Source organism: Hoplias malabaricus, chromosome 7 (assembly GCF_029633855.1).
Source record: "Hoplias malabaricus isolate fHopMal1 chromosome 7, fHopMal1.hap1, whole genome shotgun sequence".
NCBI lineage: Eukaryota > Metazoa > Chordata > Actinopteri > Characiformes > Erythrinidae > Hoplias > Hoplias malabaricus.
The window spans coordinates 16894485-16915967 of NC_089806.1; the positions used below are offsets into that span (position 1 = coordinate 16894485).

The 21483-nt window shown below is 40.3% G+C and overlaps 1 protein-coding gene across 2 annotated transcripts in view; it reads right to left on the bottom strand.

Moving 5' to 3' along the window:
- Positions 1–21483, bottom strand: part of evlb (Enah/Vasp-like b) — a 50262-nt gene that overhangs the window by 15628 nt on the left and 13151 nt on the right. The window contains exons 1-3 of one of the 2 annotated variants that reach the window (XM_066677153.1): positions 19731–19844; positions 4730–4898; positions 3168–3345 (exon numbers count right to left, since the gene is read on the bottom strand). In XM_066677153.1, coding sequence (XP_066533250.1) covers positions 3168–3345; positions 4730–4898; positions 19731–19816 — 433 coding nt within the window. In that variant the 5' untranslated portion in view covers positions 19817–19844. Of the gene's footprint in view, positions 1–3167; positions 3346–4729; positions 4899–19730; positions 19845–21483 lie in introns of those variants that run through there. The other variant, XM_066677154.1, reaches the window with a different exon arrangement.

Here is a 21483-nt window from a genome sequence, read left to right on the forward strand (position 1 = left end):
CAAAAACATACCATTCCATCTTAAAAGAAGCTGAGCTTAGAGCCATGTTTCCCCACAACTGTAGACATTCCCTTTAATTATAACAACCAACATTTGTGTGTTTTTATGTGTTTTGTGTATTGTCTATGTATTTCCATTTTCAACGCTTTTTAGTTTACTACATCATCTGAAAACAGCAGATGTCCTTCATATTCCTGTAAGGCCCACTGTTGTAAAATAGGTGTGTGTAAATAGGTCTGACCATCAGGCCATGAAGTCATACAACTTTCCAAGACGCACATCTCCCTCTTTGAAGTAGATATCTCAAAGCTGATATAAGTAAAATTTTTTTTTGTTGTTGTTTGTGATTATTAGTATGTCTAGAACATGTAACTACAATTTTTTTTGTTGAATGCATGCACCAACTTAGATTCTCAGCCTGTTATATCTTTGCTGTTGTTTTACAACTTTGGGTAAGGATGGTAGTCAAAAAGGAATATGCACCTTGGAAAGGTTCAAGGAAACATGTTTCCACTGTGAAAGACATCATTGAAGCTGTCCAAATAGAGAGTGACTTTGAAATGTAATCAAGTGACAAGGAGGTGGATGAGGATGCAGGTCCAGTGGACAAACAGAATCAGACACCCATTGATTGGCCAACCGATTGTTGAAGGCAACCAAACAAAACCCTAACAACTAATCGAACTATGCCCAGGGACCAATATCACTGGCTGAAAAAGGATTTCACTAGTCCATGCACCGATTTCTCTGGTCCAGATGTCACCAGTGGTGATATTTCCCTCCACACACCACTAGAGTACTTCCAGAGGTTTGTGTCAAAAGACATGATCCAGGCTCTGACAGAAAACAAAAATAAGTACAGCTTCCAATACCAATAACAAGGAAACTGAGCAAATGATTGCCATATACCTGAAGATGGGCCTGATGCAAATGTCTGGAGTCCATGTTTTGGGAGACAGACACGGTACACCCCCGTTTGGGATATGATGTCACACAATAGATTCCAATCTCTGTTAACATCTTTGCATTTTGTCAACAACCTCACAGTGTCAGAGGCACAATAGAAAGACCAACTCTGGAAACTCAGACCATGGCTAGCTTCCTTTAGAGAGAAATGCCTGCTGGTGGTCCCTGAAGAGCACAACTCAGTTGATGAGATGATGGTTCCATTCAAGGGGAGATTTAACGGCATAAAGCAATATATGAGAGGCAATCCCCACCAATGAGGCTTCAAATTGTGGGTGAGAACTGGGTCCTCTGGCATCCTTTGTGACATTAATGTGTACCAAGGCATCATCGACGGAAGACAAGCCAGATCTGAACTTGGAATGTCGGGTGATGTTGTAATGAAGCTTGCCTCTATGCTTCCAGACGATCAGAACTATAAAATCTACGCTGAGAACTACTTCACCTCTGTCTCATTAGTAGTTCAGCTCCTCGATCACGGATTGCATTATGTGGGAACAGCCAGGCACGAGAAGAGCTTGAAGAAAAAGGGGAGAGGAAGCTTTGATGTTAGGGTGGAGGCAAACCACAACATCTGTGCTGTGAGATGGTACGACAACAGGGCAGTCACCCTTGTGCCATCCTTTGCAGGCCCAGATTCTGTTACTAAGATTCAAGGTTGGAACAAAGCCACTAAATTCTACACAGAGGTAAGAGGCCTTACATCGTCAGTGCCTACAATAAATACATGGGTGGTGTGGATTTCCCGATGAAATCGCTCCACTGGTACATTTACATCTTCTGGCACACCATCATCTTTGCCATAATGAACGCCTGGGACTGCAAAGCTTTTCAGATGAAAGGAACTGCTTTTTGGAGTACCACTGTACATGAACACAAGTGGTTATCGCCATCGTCTCCCACTAATCCGGGTTCCGCCAGCACGTCCTGGGTCAACACCAAATGTTTCATTCGGTTATTTATTTTGTTTGAGTGCAAATACACAAATTCTGCTCCCATCCTAACATTTTGGTAAAAACTTACTTGCTCCTTTTTCTATTTTTGAATTTTCAGTGGTAATTCAAACAGTGAAAAGTAATTACAGGCAACTTAAACTTCAGTCACAAGCAACAGTCATTATTTTCCATCAAACATACCATTCCACCTTAAAAGAAGCTGAGCTTAGAGCCACATTTCCCCACAACTGTAGACATTCCCTTTAATTATTACTACAATTATATAATTATGTGTTTTGTGTATTGTCTATGCATTTCCATTTTTCACGCTTTTTTAGTTTACTACATCATTTGAAAACAGCAGATGTCCTTAATATTGAGTGAAATTTTCATGCAGAATGGACCAATAGAAATGCTCCAAAATGACTTGGAATAACATCTTACACTGACTTCAATACATTGACGAAGTTAATGGAAAAATTACAAGCAATGTTCACGCGTATCTATCGGCCCATTCTGCATGAAAATTTCCCCATTTAAATTATATGAAATTTTCATTTAATTATGTTAAAATAAGGCTTTGTTCTGCCAGCGATGATATAAGTTACATACAGTGTAGCCTTCACGGTGCATGCATAAATTATTATTATTATTATTATTATTATTATTACGTTTCATGTTGACTGTTGATGTTTGCTGTGATGTATGTGAGACCCTGAGTTGATGGTTTGATTAGAGTAGAGGGTTTAATCCCCACGGCCCTGCCCCTGTCCCCAGCTGCCTCCACCGTCTGTCAGCCTCCACAGACTTATCTCATTACCCATATTACACGAGTTTTAGAACAGCCAGCAGAAAAAGTCCAATTCTTCCTCTTACACTATTTCACTACATCAAAACATGAAAAACATGTCCTCTGACATGAATGTTTTTTGTTGATGTGTTTTGATTTGTGGCTATTCTTGTCTCTCTGGGTAGTTTGAGTTCAAAAGACAAGAGCAGACAGACTGGTTATATAATGTTAACAGTGGGATTTAGTGCATGTGTAGTTTATAATGTGTGTGCTTTGGCTTGCTTTGTCCTCAGGGACTGTAGCTGTATTCCCTTTGGCTCAAATTAGAGATTAACCAGTAAGCGTTTTCTAGAAATGCCCTTGAGATGAACTGGTAATGCACCTTAATTCCGTGTGTGTTACATCTTATATCTTTCCTGTATTAGTTGTGAAACAAGACCAACAGGGTCAAAGGTGGGTCATAAAAATGTGCTCACCTCCATCCTGGGTGCTGAGCACGTTGAGGGCGAAAAGCATGGCGTTGGAGAAGGTGGTGGCCTCCTCTTTACTGGCAAAGTTGAGTCCGTACACCTGCCTGGCATCGCGCCATTGGTGAAAAGTAGGAGTCGCCTGATTGTACTTCAACCCCTTTACGATGGAGTAGTTAATGACCACCTGAGGGAGCAATCAACAATCAGTAAATGTGGCCTTCGGGAGTTCTGCAGATATACAAAACTGATTGTGTACAGTGTAATTTTTGCAGCAAGGTCTGCCATGCCACTCCTAATTTAGTTATAAATATCTGCCAAATTAGCAAGCCATTTTCATTACATGGCTTTTCCGTTAAGTGTGAAGTTGCAATAAATCACGATTAATCACAAGTTAAAATGTTAGTGTTTCCCTTTTTCTTGAAGGGAGATAAATGTGTAGAGTGGTATGCACTACAAACAAGTTAGAGGGAAACCATACTTTTTTCCTTTATAATAACAATTCAGAGTAGGTTTTGTAATAATTTATTTAGAATCTTTTAAATTGCTTAGTAAAAGTTTCAGGGAGAGAGTTAACATCAAAAACAAAGAAGCTCAGACACAAGCTTTAATTGAGAAAACTGAAGTGCACAGCTCACAGCTCAGAAAATAAAACTTCCATATTCAGCTTCAACAACTTTATATGAGATAAATGTGTGGATTAAGCCAGGCATGAGTCGCATCATCTCATCTGTTTGTGTTCACACATGAGGGAGGGGGAGAGAGAGAGTGTGAGAGAGATGATATTTAATCCATATTTCAGCATAAAAATAATGTAATTTACCTTCTGAACTCAATAATAGCGTCTCCTAATAAAACCACTAAATCACTAGACTCTGTAAATCGTGTGAATTATGGAAGGAAATACGGTAATATGATTAATTTCATTCATTGCCTGTAACCTCTTATCCAGTTCAGGGTCGCAGTGGGTCCAAAGCCTACCTGGAATCACTGGGCACAAGGCAGGAACTCACCCTGGAGGGGGCGCCAGACCTTCACAGGGCAACGCACACTCACACATACACTCACAACTACGGACACTTTTGAGTTGCCAATCCACCTACCAACATGTGTTTTTGGACCATTCGAGGAAACTGGAGCACCCGGAGGAAACCCACGCGGACACAAGGAGAACACACCAAACTCCTCACAGACAGTAATTTGGAGCGGGACTCAAACCCACAACCTCCAGGTCCCTGGAGCTGTGTGACTGCGACACTACCTGCTGTGCCACTGCCCCGCCCGATATGTTTAAAAAATCAACATGTTAAAGTTTCCAGATTAATCACATACATTAACTCTGAAAGCACTAAATACTATTTTTTTTTTTTTTTTACCATATTTGGATGGTGCGTATATCAAAAAACTCTGAACCCTCTCTACCCTGAATATCTAAATGTTGCTGACATCACCAAAATCTCATTTGGAAGGGCTACAGGGCTAAGGGTGTCATTAGAGATGGGTCCAGTGACTCTAAGAAATGCATTGTAGTGTAGTACGGTGTATGTAATCAATATGGACAAAGGTTTTACCTGCTGGTCCTGCAGTTTGACCCCCACCACACGGAAGGTGTTGTTGGCAGTGTTGTGATAGATGTTGATTCGGCTGAAGCCTTGTTGGCCTGGCTTGATTGGCACCCACTTCTTACTAGTGTCATCGTAGACCATCACCGAGGCACGTGCCTGGCAAATGCTCTGTTCACTGCAACACACACAAACAAATGTACAATGTGTTAAAAAAAAAAACTTCAAAGTAATACTAGGTAAGATTTGGTATTTTTGCTCCTGGGCTCCCTCAGCTGCAAGAATGCACCTGACACAGAAAATCTCCCGCTATGCACAGCATGTATGAAGGGACAACTGCTGAAAATCTCCAGACCTGATTTTTACATGTTTCTCTGCAGTTCGTAATTGAAAACAGCTTTAGATAATGCCGTTTCTGCAGTGCTGAGCCTATTCTTCATGTTACAGGTCAGTGAAGCATCACAATAATTTTGAAACTGTAAACTGTAAAAATACTACCTAGCGCTCCTTTAACAAAACATCAATAAAGGGCTCTGTAAGAACATCATAGAACAGGGGAAGAATGGCCTTCCCTCCTGCTCTTTAGAATTGTCCACCATGCTCAACAACACACAGACCAACATGTGAAACTGCCTCCCTGATGCATTACTGTGCTTGCAAAAAAGAATGGCAGAATGTTTAGTAAAGTGCTGAAAATAATAGGGACGTTGCTCACTGCACTTTTTTGGAAATGTCATGTTTTATATGAGAAAGAGAGATGAAGAAGTGTGTGAGTACAGATATGAACACATTGTTACAACTGAATGATTCATTGTTTTTATACTGAAATCACAAATGTAATCCAAGAGGCATTTTCAAACAAATTGAGCTGTTATTTATTTTAAATGTTACACTATTTCACATAAGGAAAATATAATATCAATGCATTTGTAATATATATTAAACATAACATAATACAGCCTAGGAACAGGTTCAGAATTCAGGCTGGAAAACTAAGATTTGATGTTCCTCTCTTTTGATAACAATAAGCAAAGCATGATATTAAAATGTTTTATGCAAGTGGCCGCTGGATGTATCTTTATGGAAAATAATCATGCAATACTGATCATTCATTCATTCATTATCTGTAACCGCTTATCCAATTCAGGGTCGCGGTGGGTCCAGAGCCTACCTGGAATCACTGGGCACTAGGCAGGAATACACCCTGGAGGAGGCGCCAGTCCTTCACAGGGCAACACACACACACTCACATATTCACTCACACCTACGGACACTTTTGAGTCGCCAATCCACCTACCAATGTGTGTTTTTGGACTGTGGGAGGAAACCGGAGCATCCGGAGGAAACCCACGCGGACACGGGGAGAACACACCAAACTCCTCACAGACAGTCACCCGGAGCGGGAATCGAACCCACTACCTGCTGCGCCACTATGCCGCCCAATACTGATCATTAGCATTTCAATTAGAAATTTTCTCCCATTGTTTTTCAGGCACTGAATAAGTATTGAGAAAAAACATGGGAATAGAGCATAATTTTTCCATTGGAATCTTTCTCTCTAAACTTACAACGTGGACAGAAATTTGCTGAGTTGTGTTAATTTCTTTAAAATATCTTCCTGTGTCTCCTTTTCTCTCATCTTTAGGAAGCGAGGTGTTTCTCTGAGCTCCACTGACCAGACAGGAGCACTTTGTATTTCTACTATTACAGACTGTAGTCCGTATGTTGTTTTGCACACTTTGTTTTCCCCCCTTTCACCATGTTTTTTAATGGTCAGGACCCCAGCAGGACCACAGAACTAATTTGGGTGATGGATCATTCTTAGAGCTGCAGTGACACTAGCGTGTTGTGATGGTATGAATGGATCAGACAAGTGTCCAAAAGGAAATCTCCTGCATAGGATACAGCTGTGTTTCCTCGCTCAGGAAGCCTCTTCTCTCTTCAATTTCTCTGACATTTAGAGGATTGACCCGTCCTTAAAGATGGTAAAGTGTGATCCGAGCACTGGCTGGGGTAGGTAGAACAGAGGAATCAAGCGGCAGGAATTAGAGAAGTGAGATCTACCCACTGGTTTCAGTGCTCCAGTGTCATGGAGAACACCCTCTGACCTCCAGTCACAGCTGTTGACACACACTCTGAGGTATTCCAAAAATAATTACAACTCTGGGACTAATTTTAGAACCATATTTATAGTCTCACTATTATTCCACAGAAGGCTGCATGTGAATATTCATGCAATGATTGAAGCTTCTTTTTTCAGTAGTGAATCCAGCTACCTTTAAAAGGAACGTATTGCTGACACAGGTTTTAACTGTTTATGCAACTTCCATAGGAAAGAACTGGCAGAATATGACGATCAGGGGTGCAGCTACACAAGTATCTAAGTTCAACATTCCCAGTACCAAGAGTAAGCTAGTAGGGTGTTAAGAGTTTACAGAGACTGGCTTGCCCAAGGTTTTTGTCTGAAATTAAAGGTATTAATATGAAGTATGTGCTCTTATTGCTGTTGTAACATAAACATTAGAGTGGTCATGAACTAATGTTAGTAGATTAGGTCTGGATCATAAACACCATTCTAATTTATCCCATTAGATGTAGGTCCAAGAGCCCAGAGAACACAGTTCCACTGCTCCACAGGCCAGCACTGGGGGGAAAATGGAAAGGACTGTAATGGGAATGGCGACCTATTCTATAATCAGTGCTTTTCTATGGAGTCATCAATAGGTGCACTTTAAAATTAGTAAAAAGTGAAGATTAAACGAAGGGCAAAACACACCTTCTATTATATTCTCGTACTTTCATATATTGAAAACTGTTAAAGGACATGAAACCCAATGCCATGCCAAGTGTTACAGGTCTTCTCTTTCATGTTTTAAAATACAGTCCTGTTCATTTTAAAGAGAAGAAGAGAATGAAGACTATGATTACTTATTTCTGTACTCTGCATCTTCCAGCTCCACACATGTCCCCTAGTTAAAAATAACCACATCTGAGGCCTAGAGACTAATACAACACTCACAATACATTAGCAGCGCTCCTCCAAATAGCTGTTAAATCGTCCAATGTGAAAAGTGAGTGCAGAGCTGCTTCATTTATTTCCTCAGACTTGGTTTTAATTTTTTAAAGCTCTGGCAATCAGAGGGAAATAGCATCAGCACAAGAGAAAGAGAGAGAGAGAGAGAGAGAGAGCGGAACAGAAAAAACAGGAGAAAGAAAAATCACAGAAGGATGGTGAACAGTGCTTCTTTCTCTCTCTGAAAAATTAAAAAATTTGTGTGAAATATGAATAAATCACAGTTTGGAATGCACCCTGACAGAAGACTAAATAAAGATAGAAAGGGTTCAAGTGAGGAATCCAGAGCATTTCTATCTCTGCTCTACACACACACACACACACATGAAATGTCACATTACTATCTTTTAACTATCCAGACAAACCTGTTAAATCTGAGTAGAAGGTATAATGTAAATGTACAAATACTGATGAATATTACATATCATATACGCTTACTTGGTCAATAATATCAGTTCAGTTTCTGTTTCAATATTTTTCAATTTTACATCCGAAAAAAAATCAGATTTAAGACGACTGCATTCCTTTTTTAAGCTCCCAGTGTGTAATTGTGCGGAGGGGGTGGGGGAAGCAGTGTGAGTGCAGCCAGCAGGCGGCCTGTCAGACCCCCTGAAGATCACGAGCTGCTTCTGAAGCTGCTCTGCCCAGCTGCATGCCTGCACCTCTCATGGATAATTCAGCTGGCCTGATGTTAATGTCAATGCACACATCTCTCCTCTTCCCTCTCTCTCTCTCTGTACCATCCTCTCATCCTTCTTTCAGGCCACTCTCACCCCAACCCCCTGGCCCCTCAGACACATGCTTCGTTCCTCTAACCCCTTTTCAATATCTCACTCCTGGAAGCACAAGCAGGATATAGAGCTTTAGGACGTCTTTGCAGCTCTCAGAAACCCTGACATCCTCTACCATACCTCTCACCACTCTTCATAGTCTCTTTGGTGATGTGGACTGTCCTGATAATGATACTAAAAACAAGCAGGTCAATCCCAGTCTATCAAAACCTTCAATCCCTCAGACACCACTGCCTTAAAAACAGGCATCCTACTGTGACAAACATCACCAGAGCATTTACCAACTCTTCTCAATTCATCACATCAATCACAGATGCAAGATTTAGCTGTATAATGCACAGCAGAAGCCATGAGTTAACACCGGGCCAACACACAGTGGGCATGCTGTGGTCTGACGAGACAAATGTTCAGGTGACAATGTCAGGGCAACCAAACTGAATTATGTTTTCAATCTCTAAACTATTAAGTGTTGTTAAATGGATGAGTGAAGTAACATGGAGTAAGTGTCTTTTTACCCATGACATTGACATGATACAATAAATCACTTCCTAAAAGACTTCATCATTGAGATACATTTACACTGATGTCTCTATAAAGGCTGACAGTCCTATGAACTGGAAATGAATTCACTGTAAATTTATTTTTACACGTGCTTGGGTCAATAAAACCATAGTCATGTAATTTAATATAATTAAATGAACTCACCAGATAGCATGCTCTTTGGCTTTGTGTTGTTTACACCAAAGCATAGACGTCTGGATCATGTTTCAAAATGAGTGAGTGTACAGCTTTGTGTGTGCATGTGTATGTGTGCGCAAGTGCTACCATATTCTGCAGTTCCAGTAAACAGACAGGGTTTAGCAGTGGGGCAGGTGACAGGCTTAGCCAGGTTAATGTGTGGGTTTGTTTCTTTGCATCTAGTGAAAGCATGTGGTGACTGAAATCTGAAATGCTCTGGAAGCATCTGCATCTCTTTCTCTCTCTCTCTCTCTCTCTCTCTCTCTCTCTCCCTCCCCTTTCTCTTTCACTCTCCCACTGCATCACAGCTGACTGAACACATCACAATAATCACTCGCTTTGTTTTCATCTCATTTGCCCTGCGCTACATACACTGCACACATCACCACTGGACAGCGCTCACACAGCACAGCAATCTCACTTCAAATTAATTGTACTTCAAATGATAAAAACATAAAATAAAACCAAACAAAAAAAAATCAGTGATTTTATAAAAAGTAATAAATCTTTAGAATAAAGACACAAAAGACAAGCAATAAAGTCAGTCAAGATCCCCTCCAGGCTTACAGATCTTCATCATTATTAATTGGGTGATTGCTCCATAGTCTGGTTTAGGGATGAGTAATGTGAAAATGTTGATTGTTATTTGAATAAATTACATTTTGGCAGTTTTCTGTGAATATGTTTTAATAAAAAGAGCAAAATTAGGCCTTTAATACAAACAGTTCAGCACAGTATATCTTCGCGGTCCAATCAAAAACATGTATATCCACTTATGTAAATTTTTATTTTACTACATCATTGAAACTTAACACCTGCACTTCACATTGTGAAAATGTATCATATAATAGAAATGCTCCAAAATATTTTTACATTGACTTCCATTAAAATTAAGGAAGTTTTTTCCTTCTCCTTTAAAGTTGCTATTTTGGGAGACACATATTTTTGATTGGACAGACATATGAAGCATTAAATAATAGTAATTATATTAATAATTTTGAGAATCTGTTTCAAATTATTACTTTTAATTTTTGTGGCAATTGGCAGATATTCTCATACAGAGAAAGCACAGGGTTTTCTTATTTGTTCAGCTTGGTGTTTCAGTCTGAGTTAGAAATGGAACAACATGTCAGTGATGTTAACCACTATGCTAAACCAATCACATATGGCCCTGCTAAACTTAACTGCTGTTCAAAGTTATTGTGAAAATATGTTGTTGTTTTTTTTGCCACATTGTCCATATTTACATTCTGTATTTTTTTTTCTCCTGCTCTAGGCTTTTTGACTTTTTTGAGAAGACACACCTCCATCAGTGCCTCCACCGCCATGAGCTAATGATCTCACAGCAGTGAGTTACACACAGGCGTCCTAATTCCACTGCACTATTAGCTGTGTAATGCTGCAGTCTCACAGTCAGCTTTTGAGAATTAAAGCATGGCTCAGTGAGGTGAGTGGGCAGAGCGGATGACGCATTTACAGAGCCACAAACACACAAACAGATGAGACAGCGTTGTCAGGGAGCATCTCTTCTCACCGTGAGATACTACACAGTCCTGTACAGAATAGTGCAACAGAGCCATCCGAACCATTCTGAAAACAGTGCCTCAGCCATGTGCACAATGTAGAATTCAGCCCAGAGCTAAAATCTGAGATATGTTTTACATAACGCTGTGTTACCATGATTCTGATCAGTTTCATCATAGTGCAATTTTTAAAGTAGCACATACTGGGGGATCTTCTTAAAAAAACATTTAGACCAGTTATTAAGTGCATAAATCAAAATTTGGGGTGCTGTTTATACTTCAAATTAATGTAAATTTTGCATATACATTGTCTTGTTAAAATACCAAATCACTAGGTGTTGGACCACTGCTGGGATAATGTGATCGCACTCAGCTATGATAAAATAAGCGAGATGCTTTCACTTCATGAAAACACAAGTTAAACATTCTCAGCACCACTGGAATGAGTGATGACTCATGTGGATATGATAATGCATACGATACATATAAGGCTATATTTAGAGTGAGATGATGAAGACTGCAGTGCAGTGAATGAACCTGCACACAAGTGTATTATCTGCAAGAGTGCTTGAGCTTGCCTGCTTGATTTTAATCGCCAACACACCACAATCTACCTTATTAATAATGATATCACGCCATCATCCACCACCATTCCTGACTGCAAGATGGTTTATTAAAGCAACTGTCTGTAATCTTATACATGTTTTGCTCAAACTGCTAAAGCCATGCATTAATTCCACACAGCAGGGGGTGGATTTCATGCAACTTGATTTGAACATATGACCATTTCCAAAAGTAAGTGTTTGGTCAAGTGAAGTGTAGCTGAACAGAGCTTTAAAGCTTGAAATGCAGTAAAACATTCATTTATTCAGAAAATCATTGCCATGCAATGATAACGGTTATATCACATCACATCTGGCAGTTTTGTGTACACATGCATGCGTGTGCGCACACACACACACACACACACACCAGCACGTTAAATCTCTAGTGAGGATAAATATCTTACACAGAGCCAGTTTAGCACCAAAATTTTGCTCCCTATGGGGCCACATTCTCCAGAGAGAACACAGCCACCACACTATATCTGTACACTCAGGACATGGCACATTTCATACACACACACACACACACACACACACACACACACTCACCTGTATTGTCTTTGTGGGATATTTACATTAATATCTTAATTCCTTCAGCTAAATAGTGAAATGTGTGTAATTCAATGTGTAATTCAAATTTAAACTGTGGAAACACAAGGACACAAACAAAAAACACATTTTCAATGTGAGGACCTGCCAAACATTTTAGCCTCCACGAAAAAAAGGCTCCAAAAGGAGAAAACCCTTTCCCTTTTCAGACTAGATAAGTGTTTTTTTTAAAAACAACCATTCTTGAAACCATCTTACAAAACACTATACTATCCACATGAAAAAATACAGTGGAGAAGTGTTTAGTGTTTTTTGTCCCTCTCATAAGGAGACTGTTAGTTCAATCCCTGGTAATGCCTCAGCCATCCAAAACCAGGAGTCCTAAAGAGCAAAATTTGCCTCACTCTCACCTTTCTACTCCCAGCGCTATCCAGCATGGGCATTTTTCAGCTGATGTGACAGACCTGGGCAGTTTGCATTCCCTTCCAGTGTTTTACGTTGTTCACACATGTCAGTAGGTGAAATGAAAATGTGAAATTCTCCACAGTTTGTGACTGACTGAGTGAGTGGGAGATGGCCTGTGATGGGCTAACAATAGTGTGCTTTGTCAGCAAATAATTAGTTCATTAAAGGTGTGGGCTGCTTCTATTAGTCTGCTTATCTTTACGTAACGGCAGCTGGTGTTTTCATACTAAGTCAAATAATGGAAATGGCAAAAATGGAAATAAGACACTTTGTTCCAAGAGTGATAATGTTCAGGACATTCCAGCACAAAGGTGGCGTATTTGAGCTGGTGGGAGCAGAGAGCTGAGCTCAGCAGAACCGCAGCAGACGTCTGGCAGATTTAAATGCAGCGAGAGACTGTTCTGAGCTACAGTTCAGTGTTTGAAAAGGTTTAGATTTGGAGATGAGGGGCAGCATCTACTGCCAAGGAAAACAGTTCAGGCCGGAGCTTTCCAGCATGAAGAAATGAGCAGTCAAAAATTATGAGTCAGGCTTTTTTTGGGTGAATGTTACATAAGCAGCTCGCTCGGCTGCGCATTTGAGGTTTGGTGGCAGGAAGGGGAAGAAAGTCCTCTCGGCTCAGATGGAGAGAATTCAAACGTCCTGACACAGAAACAGAAAGAGCTGATGGTTCAGCTGTGTGAAATAATTTACACTCTGAGCGGATGTTCTCCGAGGGATGGATCTTGAAGTGATTTCTGAATTCCTCTCATTAAAGATGCTTCCTCATCCCTGAGAGCAGTCTGCTTTTTTTACAATAAGATAACACTCATTGTCCAAAAGTATCAGGACACCTCTCATAATTAAATTTCCATTATTTGGTGCCTGACACTTTTATTTAGGGAGTCTTGCCAAAGGACTATTATCGGTATATTGTGATGTTAATGCCCAAGCTGGGAATCAAGCCCCAGTCTGCCATGTGGAATGCAGTAGTATTATCCACTAAGCAAAACCGACCACTTCTAATTAGTCAATCTAGCTTCTTTAAGGTTTATTGCTGGTCTAGACACTGAGTGGTGCAAACACAGCTTGTGTAATCTCCTGAGTAAAGCACTGATACCAGGGCTGAACAATTAGTTGAAAGTGTTTATCTGTGTTTTTTTCTGGACCAATTCATACCCCCATTGTTTTCTACAAATTAAGCTCTTGGCCATTTTCTCCTCAAAATCTGTACGCACATTTTTCCAACATGATGCCAATATGTACATTAGGTATAAATGTAAAAAATGAACTCTGTAGCTCTTTCAGTACATTGTTAATTTCAGGTTTATGAGGACCTTCAGCATACAAACGTATGGTTCATTCATTCTATTATTCAGTCAGTCATCTTCTGTAACCGCTTCATCCTGTTCAGAGTCGCAGTGTCCAGACCTTACTCTAAATCACTGGGTGCAAGGCAAGAACACACCCTGGACAAGGTAATAGTTCATTACAGGTCAAAAATACAGTGTTTAACAAAAGCTGTGCTTTATTGTGTCCTAATCTATTACCCCAAGCTACACTATATGTCAAAACCATTTAACACAACAACTATTTTAAGGTGCACCCACCGCTGACATGGGAATTCAACTGCACATGCAGTTTGTATAATCTCCATGCAAAAGAATATTATGAAGCAACTACACATGAGTCTGTCATCATGTCACGAGGCCCAATGCCAAAAGTCAGCTACTGGGGTTTAAAACACCAGCACTGGATTGTGGAGCAGTGTGATCTTACTTTGTGGTGACTGTGTTCTTAGGAATGATGAGGCCCTATCCAATATGTTTGGGATGATTTGGAGTGGTGTCTGTGATCCAGAACTAATCACCCAACACCAGTACCTGACCTCACTAATGCTCTCACAGTTAAATCAACCAAACCCTCATAGATATTTTCCAGCATCTTGAGTTAAGTTCCTCTTCGGGCTATTGATTAAACCCCTAAAAATTAATTTCTGTTCAGAAAATTACAGATTTAGAAGAAACAAATCCCAACAATGCCTTAGCTGTTAAGATATTAATCAGCACCTGTGCCTTCATTCAGTATGTGCAGATCTATGCCTGAGAAGGCTTCTGCCTCTATATCCACTCATACCTCCATAACCTGTCTGCAGCTCTGACCTACCTGGAAAGCTTTAAGCTTTTCCAGAAGAGTGCAGACTGTTTTTGTTAATATTAATTGCCACAATTCCAGAAATATTGGAAGAGAAAATTTCTACAATATTTTGTTAACATTTAGTGTTACATTACCCTCAAAATATCACACTAGTCAAGATAAGATGGTACAATATAATAAACTGTTAAAGAACAGTAGTCTGTAGGCAACAACAGGAAGAGGCTCCTTAGCTGTGTTCACTTCACATTGCATTTCCCTTTTATCGCTTCTAGTCAAGAGCTTGTGAGACAGAGCATTTTACCTGCAAGTGCATAAATGAGTATGTGTGTGTGTGTGTGTGTGTGTGTGTGTGAAGTCTGGAGTCTCAGAGGCACCCTCGTGCTTACTCACTTCACTGCATAGACTACAAGAACGCACTAATCTGTTGGCATGACAACTGGAGTGGAATATGTGCCTGGCCTAGAAAGAAATGCTGAAAAGAAAAAGAATGAATGAGCTTTGTGATGTTGTAGTAAGCAACACAGCTTCAAACCTTCACTCTACTATCAAATAATTCATGCAGTGTAAAGTCTCTAATCTGCCAAAGGTATGAGCTGGACACTGAATATTTAGTTATTCAACAGTTACAGCTGGGTACACAATAGTGTCTGTTTATTGGTGACAAAGTTTCTGACACAAAATACACTTGGTTCAAAAAAGCAGTTTGGCATAAATTATTGCACACGAATTTAAAACAATCAGACGTTTCTTCCTTTCTCAAGTCTGTGTGATTACTGGGATTACATGAATACATTTCATACCCACGTTTTCTTTTTCCTTCTTGCCACAAGTGATCTTATACTTATCCACAAACAATAAACAGTGGTATGCTTCAGATTGTCATGTAGCTCAGTTTAATGGGAATTTCAGGGAGTGTTTAACTAAATAAGACTAGGTGGCCTGTTTGTATTATTTTACTTCATCTAGCATCTAAAAATCTATGCCACCATCACTGACCTTCAATACTTACACAACCCCCAAATAATATTTCCATTATGAAAAATCTCAAGAGCCTGTGCAATAATCTGAGGGATTACACAATATGGAAATAAGAAATTACTAGTACGGCCATTGGACATCTGCTAATGCCAGTCACAGAACTGCACACGGCATCAAGCATATTTCATATATATATCTTACATACAGGAATTAAGATCAGCATTTGGCATACAGCATAGTCTGTTTTATTCTTTTGAAAGTCAACACTATTTTCAGCATGGTCTTTGAAATTAAAAATAAATAAATATATATCTGCCGTAGGGCATTCATTTGATGAACAAAGTCATTCAGACACTAAACCCTGGAGAAGTATTGCTTTCCAAGGAATGTCATCTATGTAATGGCCAGGGATATATGTAGCTCAGAGAGGCTTATTTTCAGAGACAGAAAATCTCATGTAATAACAGAGATGTACCTAAATAATGGGAAAGAGGGGCAGATTGACTCTTGTTTTCTGCTCAGTACTGTGAGCAAAGAAATATTTGAGCAGCTAATCTAACACTTCTGTCATAAAGTGGAGTGATTTTGCTGTTGGAGTTCAATCACCCTGAAAGTATGCAAGCTTTCAATCTGTTTTGCCCTACGGTTTTACTCTGGCCTTATTTTATCAGGAAACCTACAGGCATCAGATACAGAAACATGGGTCCTTTCCAGCTTTACAAAACAGCAGAAAGGTACCAAATTCTTTATATATTTACACTGGATAACAGTATATAACAGTGAAAGCAGTCTTTTTTACCACAAAATGAGTAGCAATATATATATAGAGATATATAAATGGGGATTATTTATTGTTTTTATTTATTTATCTAAGGCAATACCTTAAGCAGTTTTAACCTATTTTTTTCTTTTTCTGTTGCCTCTGTTCAGTTACATTTTATTTACTTATTTTTAAATTTGAAAATATGGAGCAGACACTCTGAAGTCTGGTCTGGAAAATATAAACCCAGAACAGCTTGAAAGCTTCTCTTCTTTTTGCAGAAATGCACACACAGACATTCACACTTAAGAAAAGGTTACGTTTGGTCTCGCAGCCCCTCACTATCAGAACTGACAGGATCCACCGAGTGTTCTCCTGTGGCGTGGTTGCCATGGTGTTTTGCCTGGCTGTATTATGGGATATTGGGAAGCACCATGTCTCCATGGTATCCAGAAGGCTTTCTGCAAACACAAAGGCTTTTCTGTAGCATCCACTGCTCAGCATACACACACCCATCCATTCTTTTTCCAGTCAAACCCTAATTTCCAGTGTCAGATATTACACATACACACAAGCATTTATTGCTCTCTCTCTCTCTCTCTTTCTCTCTCTTCTTATTTAAATCATTCTTGCATTATTTTAATTCACATATAGGTCCCTTTCATGGTGGAAAGGCAATGGAACTCATTTCAAATGTTCACATCAAGTCTACACAGAAAACACATCAAAGCTGTAAACATAAAAATGAATCAATTTGGATTTACATCATCATGTTGTGTGAAAATTCCACAAGCTACAGACCAAAGGAAATGCTCCCTTATTACTTGGAAATTAGTCTCTTTCATGAAATTACATTACACGTTAAGAGCCTTTTGACCTTGAATGTTGGGGTGAGTGGGGGGGCGGGTGTTCGTTGGAGAGCAACAACTTATTGCACCATTATAGCTTGGCCTTTCAGTTTACTAATGGTAATACCTGTATCCGTGTCCTATGTGGAAAATCCACTGGGACAAGGCAGTATGCTAATACTCCAACAGATATTTATTACTTGATCTGGCTTTTAACTCTCTCTCCATCATCTTTCCTGACCATCTCTTTCCCTCCTCTTTGTTTCCCCTCTCCCTCTGCACTAATAACATTATTGATCCTACAGTACACCAGTGCACATGTGCAACATTTTTCTGAAGCTGTGGTTTTTCTGTCACACTAAGTCCAGCTGATCAGCATTATCACTTCAATAGCCCCAGCACACAGGGCCCCAGAGCAGTGGAAACAGCCAGTAAACCCTCACCACAAACCCTGCAGCTTCGCCAAGGTCAGCATTCACTTGTCTGCTTTACTCTTAAAAACAACTGCTCAGTGGGTTTTCTGGTGTTGTTCATCTATAATGACATAAATATTATGTCTATACAGTTCATCATATCATTAACAGTATTATCACCACTTTTCCATCTAAAATACAGGTCCAAGTACATGTAAGAATGACTAACTTGTGGTCCTAAATTTTAAAATCCAAGCAGACAACAATGCCTTTCTTTATAGACCATACTCTTTCAGCAAATTTCCAAACAACTTCTCTTTCAAAAATGTGTGTGTGGCTGGATTGGTTAAAATAGGTTCTGTACTAAAATCAGTGTCCCTCTGGATACACAAAAAATACCAGCTCTCCTCTCTCTGGCCCTCATTCCTCTCTGAGAGGACAGAGGATTTGGAGCCGGTAATACAATCCTCACTCGGCAGGAACAACCACCAGCTCCATGTCCAAGTCAAACACACACGCAGAGATTATCTCCCAAACCAGAGAAAAGAGACAGTGGACCCGAATCAAACACTTTCTGGAAGAACAAGCGAGTGACCGCGCCAAACTCAAAATCCAGTGGTCCACTTTGTGTGTGTGAGTGTGTGTGTGGGTGTGTTTTCTTTAACAACCCACATGGAAGGATTGAGCCATCACAGAAATAAAATCTGATTAGAACCAAAAATACAGCCAGAGTCTTTAAATCGTCTCTAATCGCGCGATTGGGAGAAAAAATAGACGAATCCTGCCGAGAGACAAGAGATTAGAGGACAAGATGAAATCTGAAACGATGGATAAGTGGAGAAATGGAGAGATAAACTCAGGTTGGCTCTGAAAAACACAGGGGTATTGGGAACAGAAGTCATGGTTCCAGCTCACTGGGTTCCACAAAAATCCACTTCAGTTTAATCCAGAACTGAGAGGAATCTGAGATCAGAATCTGATCAGTGTTCAACTGAGAGCAGTAAAGTCTCTCCTTGTAATGCAGGGTCACAACCTCAGCTCTCAAACTTTTCCTTCTAGCAAAGCTATAATAGGAGTAAGTTGGATATGTCATTGGTTTTCATAAAAAAACCTAAATGAAAATAGTAGTAAACTAAATTAAATAAAAATAGCTATTTAACATGCAATAACGTAAGTTTTAGACAGGCATCTTCACACAACTGTGGCCTTTTTTTATAGATCTATTCATCACAAACTGTTCCAACAATGTCAAGAGCAGCTGATGTTTTCAAATGGTGTAAAGAAACATTTCAAACCATCACTGTCAGCAGAACATTTATGAGCAGAAAGATCAGATATCAGAGGGAAATGAAGAATGAATCAAATGCTGTAACAAAGCCTTTCAGAAACATTCTTAGGTTAGAGAGAGACATCACACCAATGGCACTTCAGTGGTTTCACTGTGATATTTTATTACTACATGCTCATCCTAAGCAAAGTGCTTCAATTTAAAAAGAAAGTGGTACTGACAATACATTTTGGGGCATAGAAAATACATCAGCCAAAGCTAAATAAGCTAATATTGGCTAGAGATGGGTGATAATATGACAATAATACCAGGATGGAGGTTTTGAAATTTCTAATAATGCTCCCTTTGTAATAAATCATGCAGTCAATGTACGATACGTGTTCCTGTTTTGCTCAGAAAAACCTTGATAGGGTCTAATTTATCACAATATCCTATAACACACAGACTTACAGCCCATAACTAATGCTCTATTTGAAAAGTGCATCTTCTCCAGAAAGCAAAGCTCTGTCTCAGACAACAACAACCTTGCTTGGGAATAGTAGCTGTGTAGCTGACCTTTCAAAACCATACAGTGGCTTTAGCTGTGAGAATCTTGCTGATGCAGCTTCTCAAGGCCTCTGAGGAATCACCTTCATGAGAAAGACAGAGTGAGACCCGGAAAGAACAAAAGAGCCAGTCACTAGGCTTCAATCGCGCTAAGAGCTTTAGAGCGCACCAGGCTGCTGCGGAAACCATAAATCAGGCATCCTCCAGCCTCCTCGTTTTCATAAAAGCGACTCAATTAGAATTCCACTCCACACCTCGCACGAGCTACAGAGGACGAGGCACAACAGCAGAACCTACCTGATCTTATACTCAGTGACCTGAGCACCAGCATCACAGTAGATCTGGGGGAAGTAGAAACGGTGTGACTGGAGGTTAATATCCATCACTTCAGGTCATAGCAGAGTGGAACAGGTTGCACTCTCTCTTCTTCTTCTTCTTCTGCACTTGCTTCGTTCCCTCGTTTTCTCACACGAATCCCCTCTTTCCCTCCCCCTTCCCTCTGTTCGCCCCTGTAGCGTGTAATGTTAAAGGTTCAGGAACTGGAAGAGCATCTCAGCAGCCTCATCCACAGCGGGAGTCAATGAAAGGCCAGACTTCATCGTCCAATCACACACTCCTGGAATGAGTCCTTGAAGCCAGTGGTAGAGAATTAAAAATTAATTTAAAATCAAATTCTAAGCAGTTCTCAGAAATATAATATGAAATCTCATCCTTGGTGAGACGGCAGACAAGGCAACACTGAAGAAGAGCATCAGTGAGAGTAGGAGAGGAGAGAGAGAGAGAGAGAGAGAGAGAGAGAGAGAGAGAGAGAGAGAGAGAGAGAGAGAGAGAGAGAGAGAGAGCGCAATCCTCAGCTGAATGGAATGATGCTTGCTATGAGGCATCAACCTCACACTGACTCTGCCTCGCTCTCTCTCTCGCTTCATCTAGTGGATTACCAGCTCCCTCCCCCAACCCTCTATCTCTCCATCCTACCCTCCCTCCTTCCCTCTATCCTTCACTCCTCCTCCCCTTCCAGCTGTGACATGAGAGATGGTCTGCCAGCCCCATAGGCCAAAAAAACCCTCCCCCATACCACTGCTCATGGCTCCTCCCTCTTTCTCTCCCACTCTATATAATTCCATCTATTCCCACTTGCTTCACTCTTTCTCCATCTATTCTTTTTCTTGTTTCATTCTCTCGTTCTTCCTCCTTCATCATAAATTTCTCTTTGCCTCTTTCTTTTGACGAGTCTTTTCTTTTCTCTCTGCTTTTTTCTTCCCCTCTGTGCTGCATTCTCTCTCTGTTTCCTTTGCTCATTACCACCTCTTTTACCATTTCCCGTCTCTTTCTCTGATTCTCTTTCTTGCTGAATCTAACCACTCCTCCTCTATCTAACTTCTTTTCTACATATGTTCCTACGTAAATTGCACAAACCCTCAAAACCAGTCCTGAATCTGTCCCTCAGTCTGGCTTGTGAGCTTGTTATATTAGCATATAGCCTGTGGCATAGTAGCCTGTGGCTGTTGGTCCTTTTCCTCTGCATGGAACCTACACGACTCTACTCAGCTTGGCACGGCTCTTTTGCTTTTGCAATGGCCAAATCTGGTACCTGGCCCCTGGAACCAGGTAAGTTTTCAGTCCCAGCTCACTCGGGGTTCCAACCGTGCTGAATAGGTACTAGATGGTGATGTGTAAACCCTGCAGAATGCTGATTGGCCAGAGCCATGTCAATCACCACGAAATGCAGAGCTCATTCAAATCCAGTGAAAGTTACAGCAGCTTTCACATTTATTTTTATCAGACTCCCAACGGCAGCTCGTAACTTTACCTTGAGGTGTTTTAAAGAGGTTTACGTGCTCCCTCGGTCGATGGCTGATGAAAATTTCCAGTGAAAGTCGATCATGCAACTAGTAAATCTAATCTGTGAGAACTGAGGTGCAGAGCCGTATTTAGTCCAAAAAACAAAAACAACACGCGAATACACAATGAGTAAACAGCACCTAACTTTACTGCCGACATTGTTGTGGTTTCAAAGTTAGCGATTCCTGTTAGAGATGGGGTTTTTCGA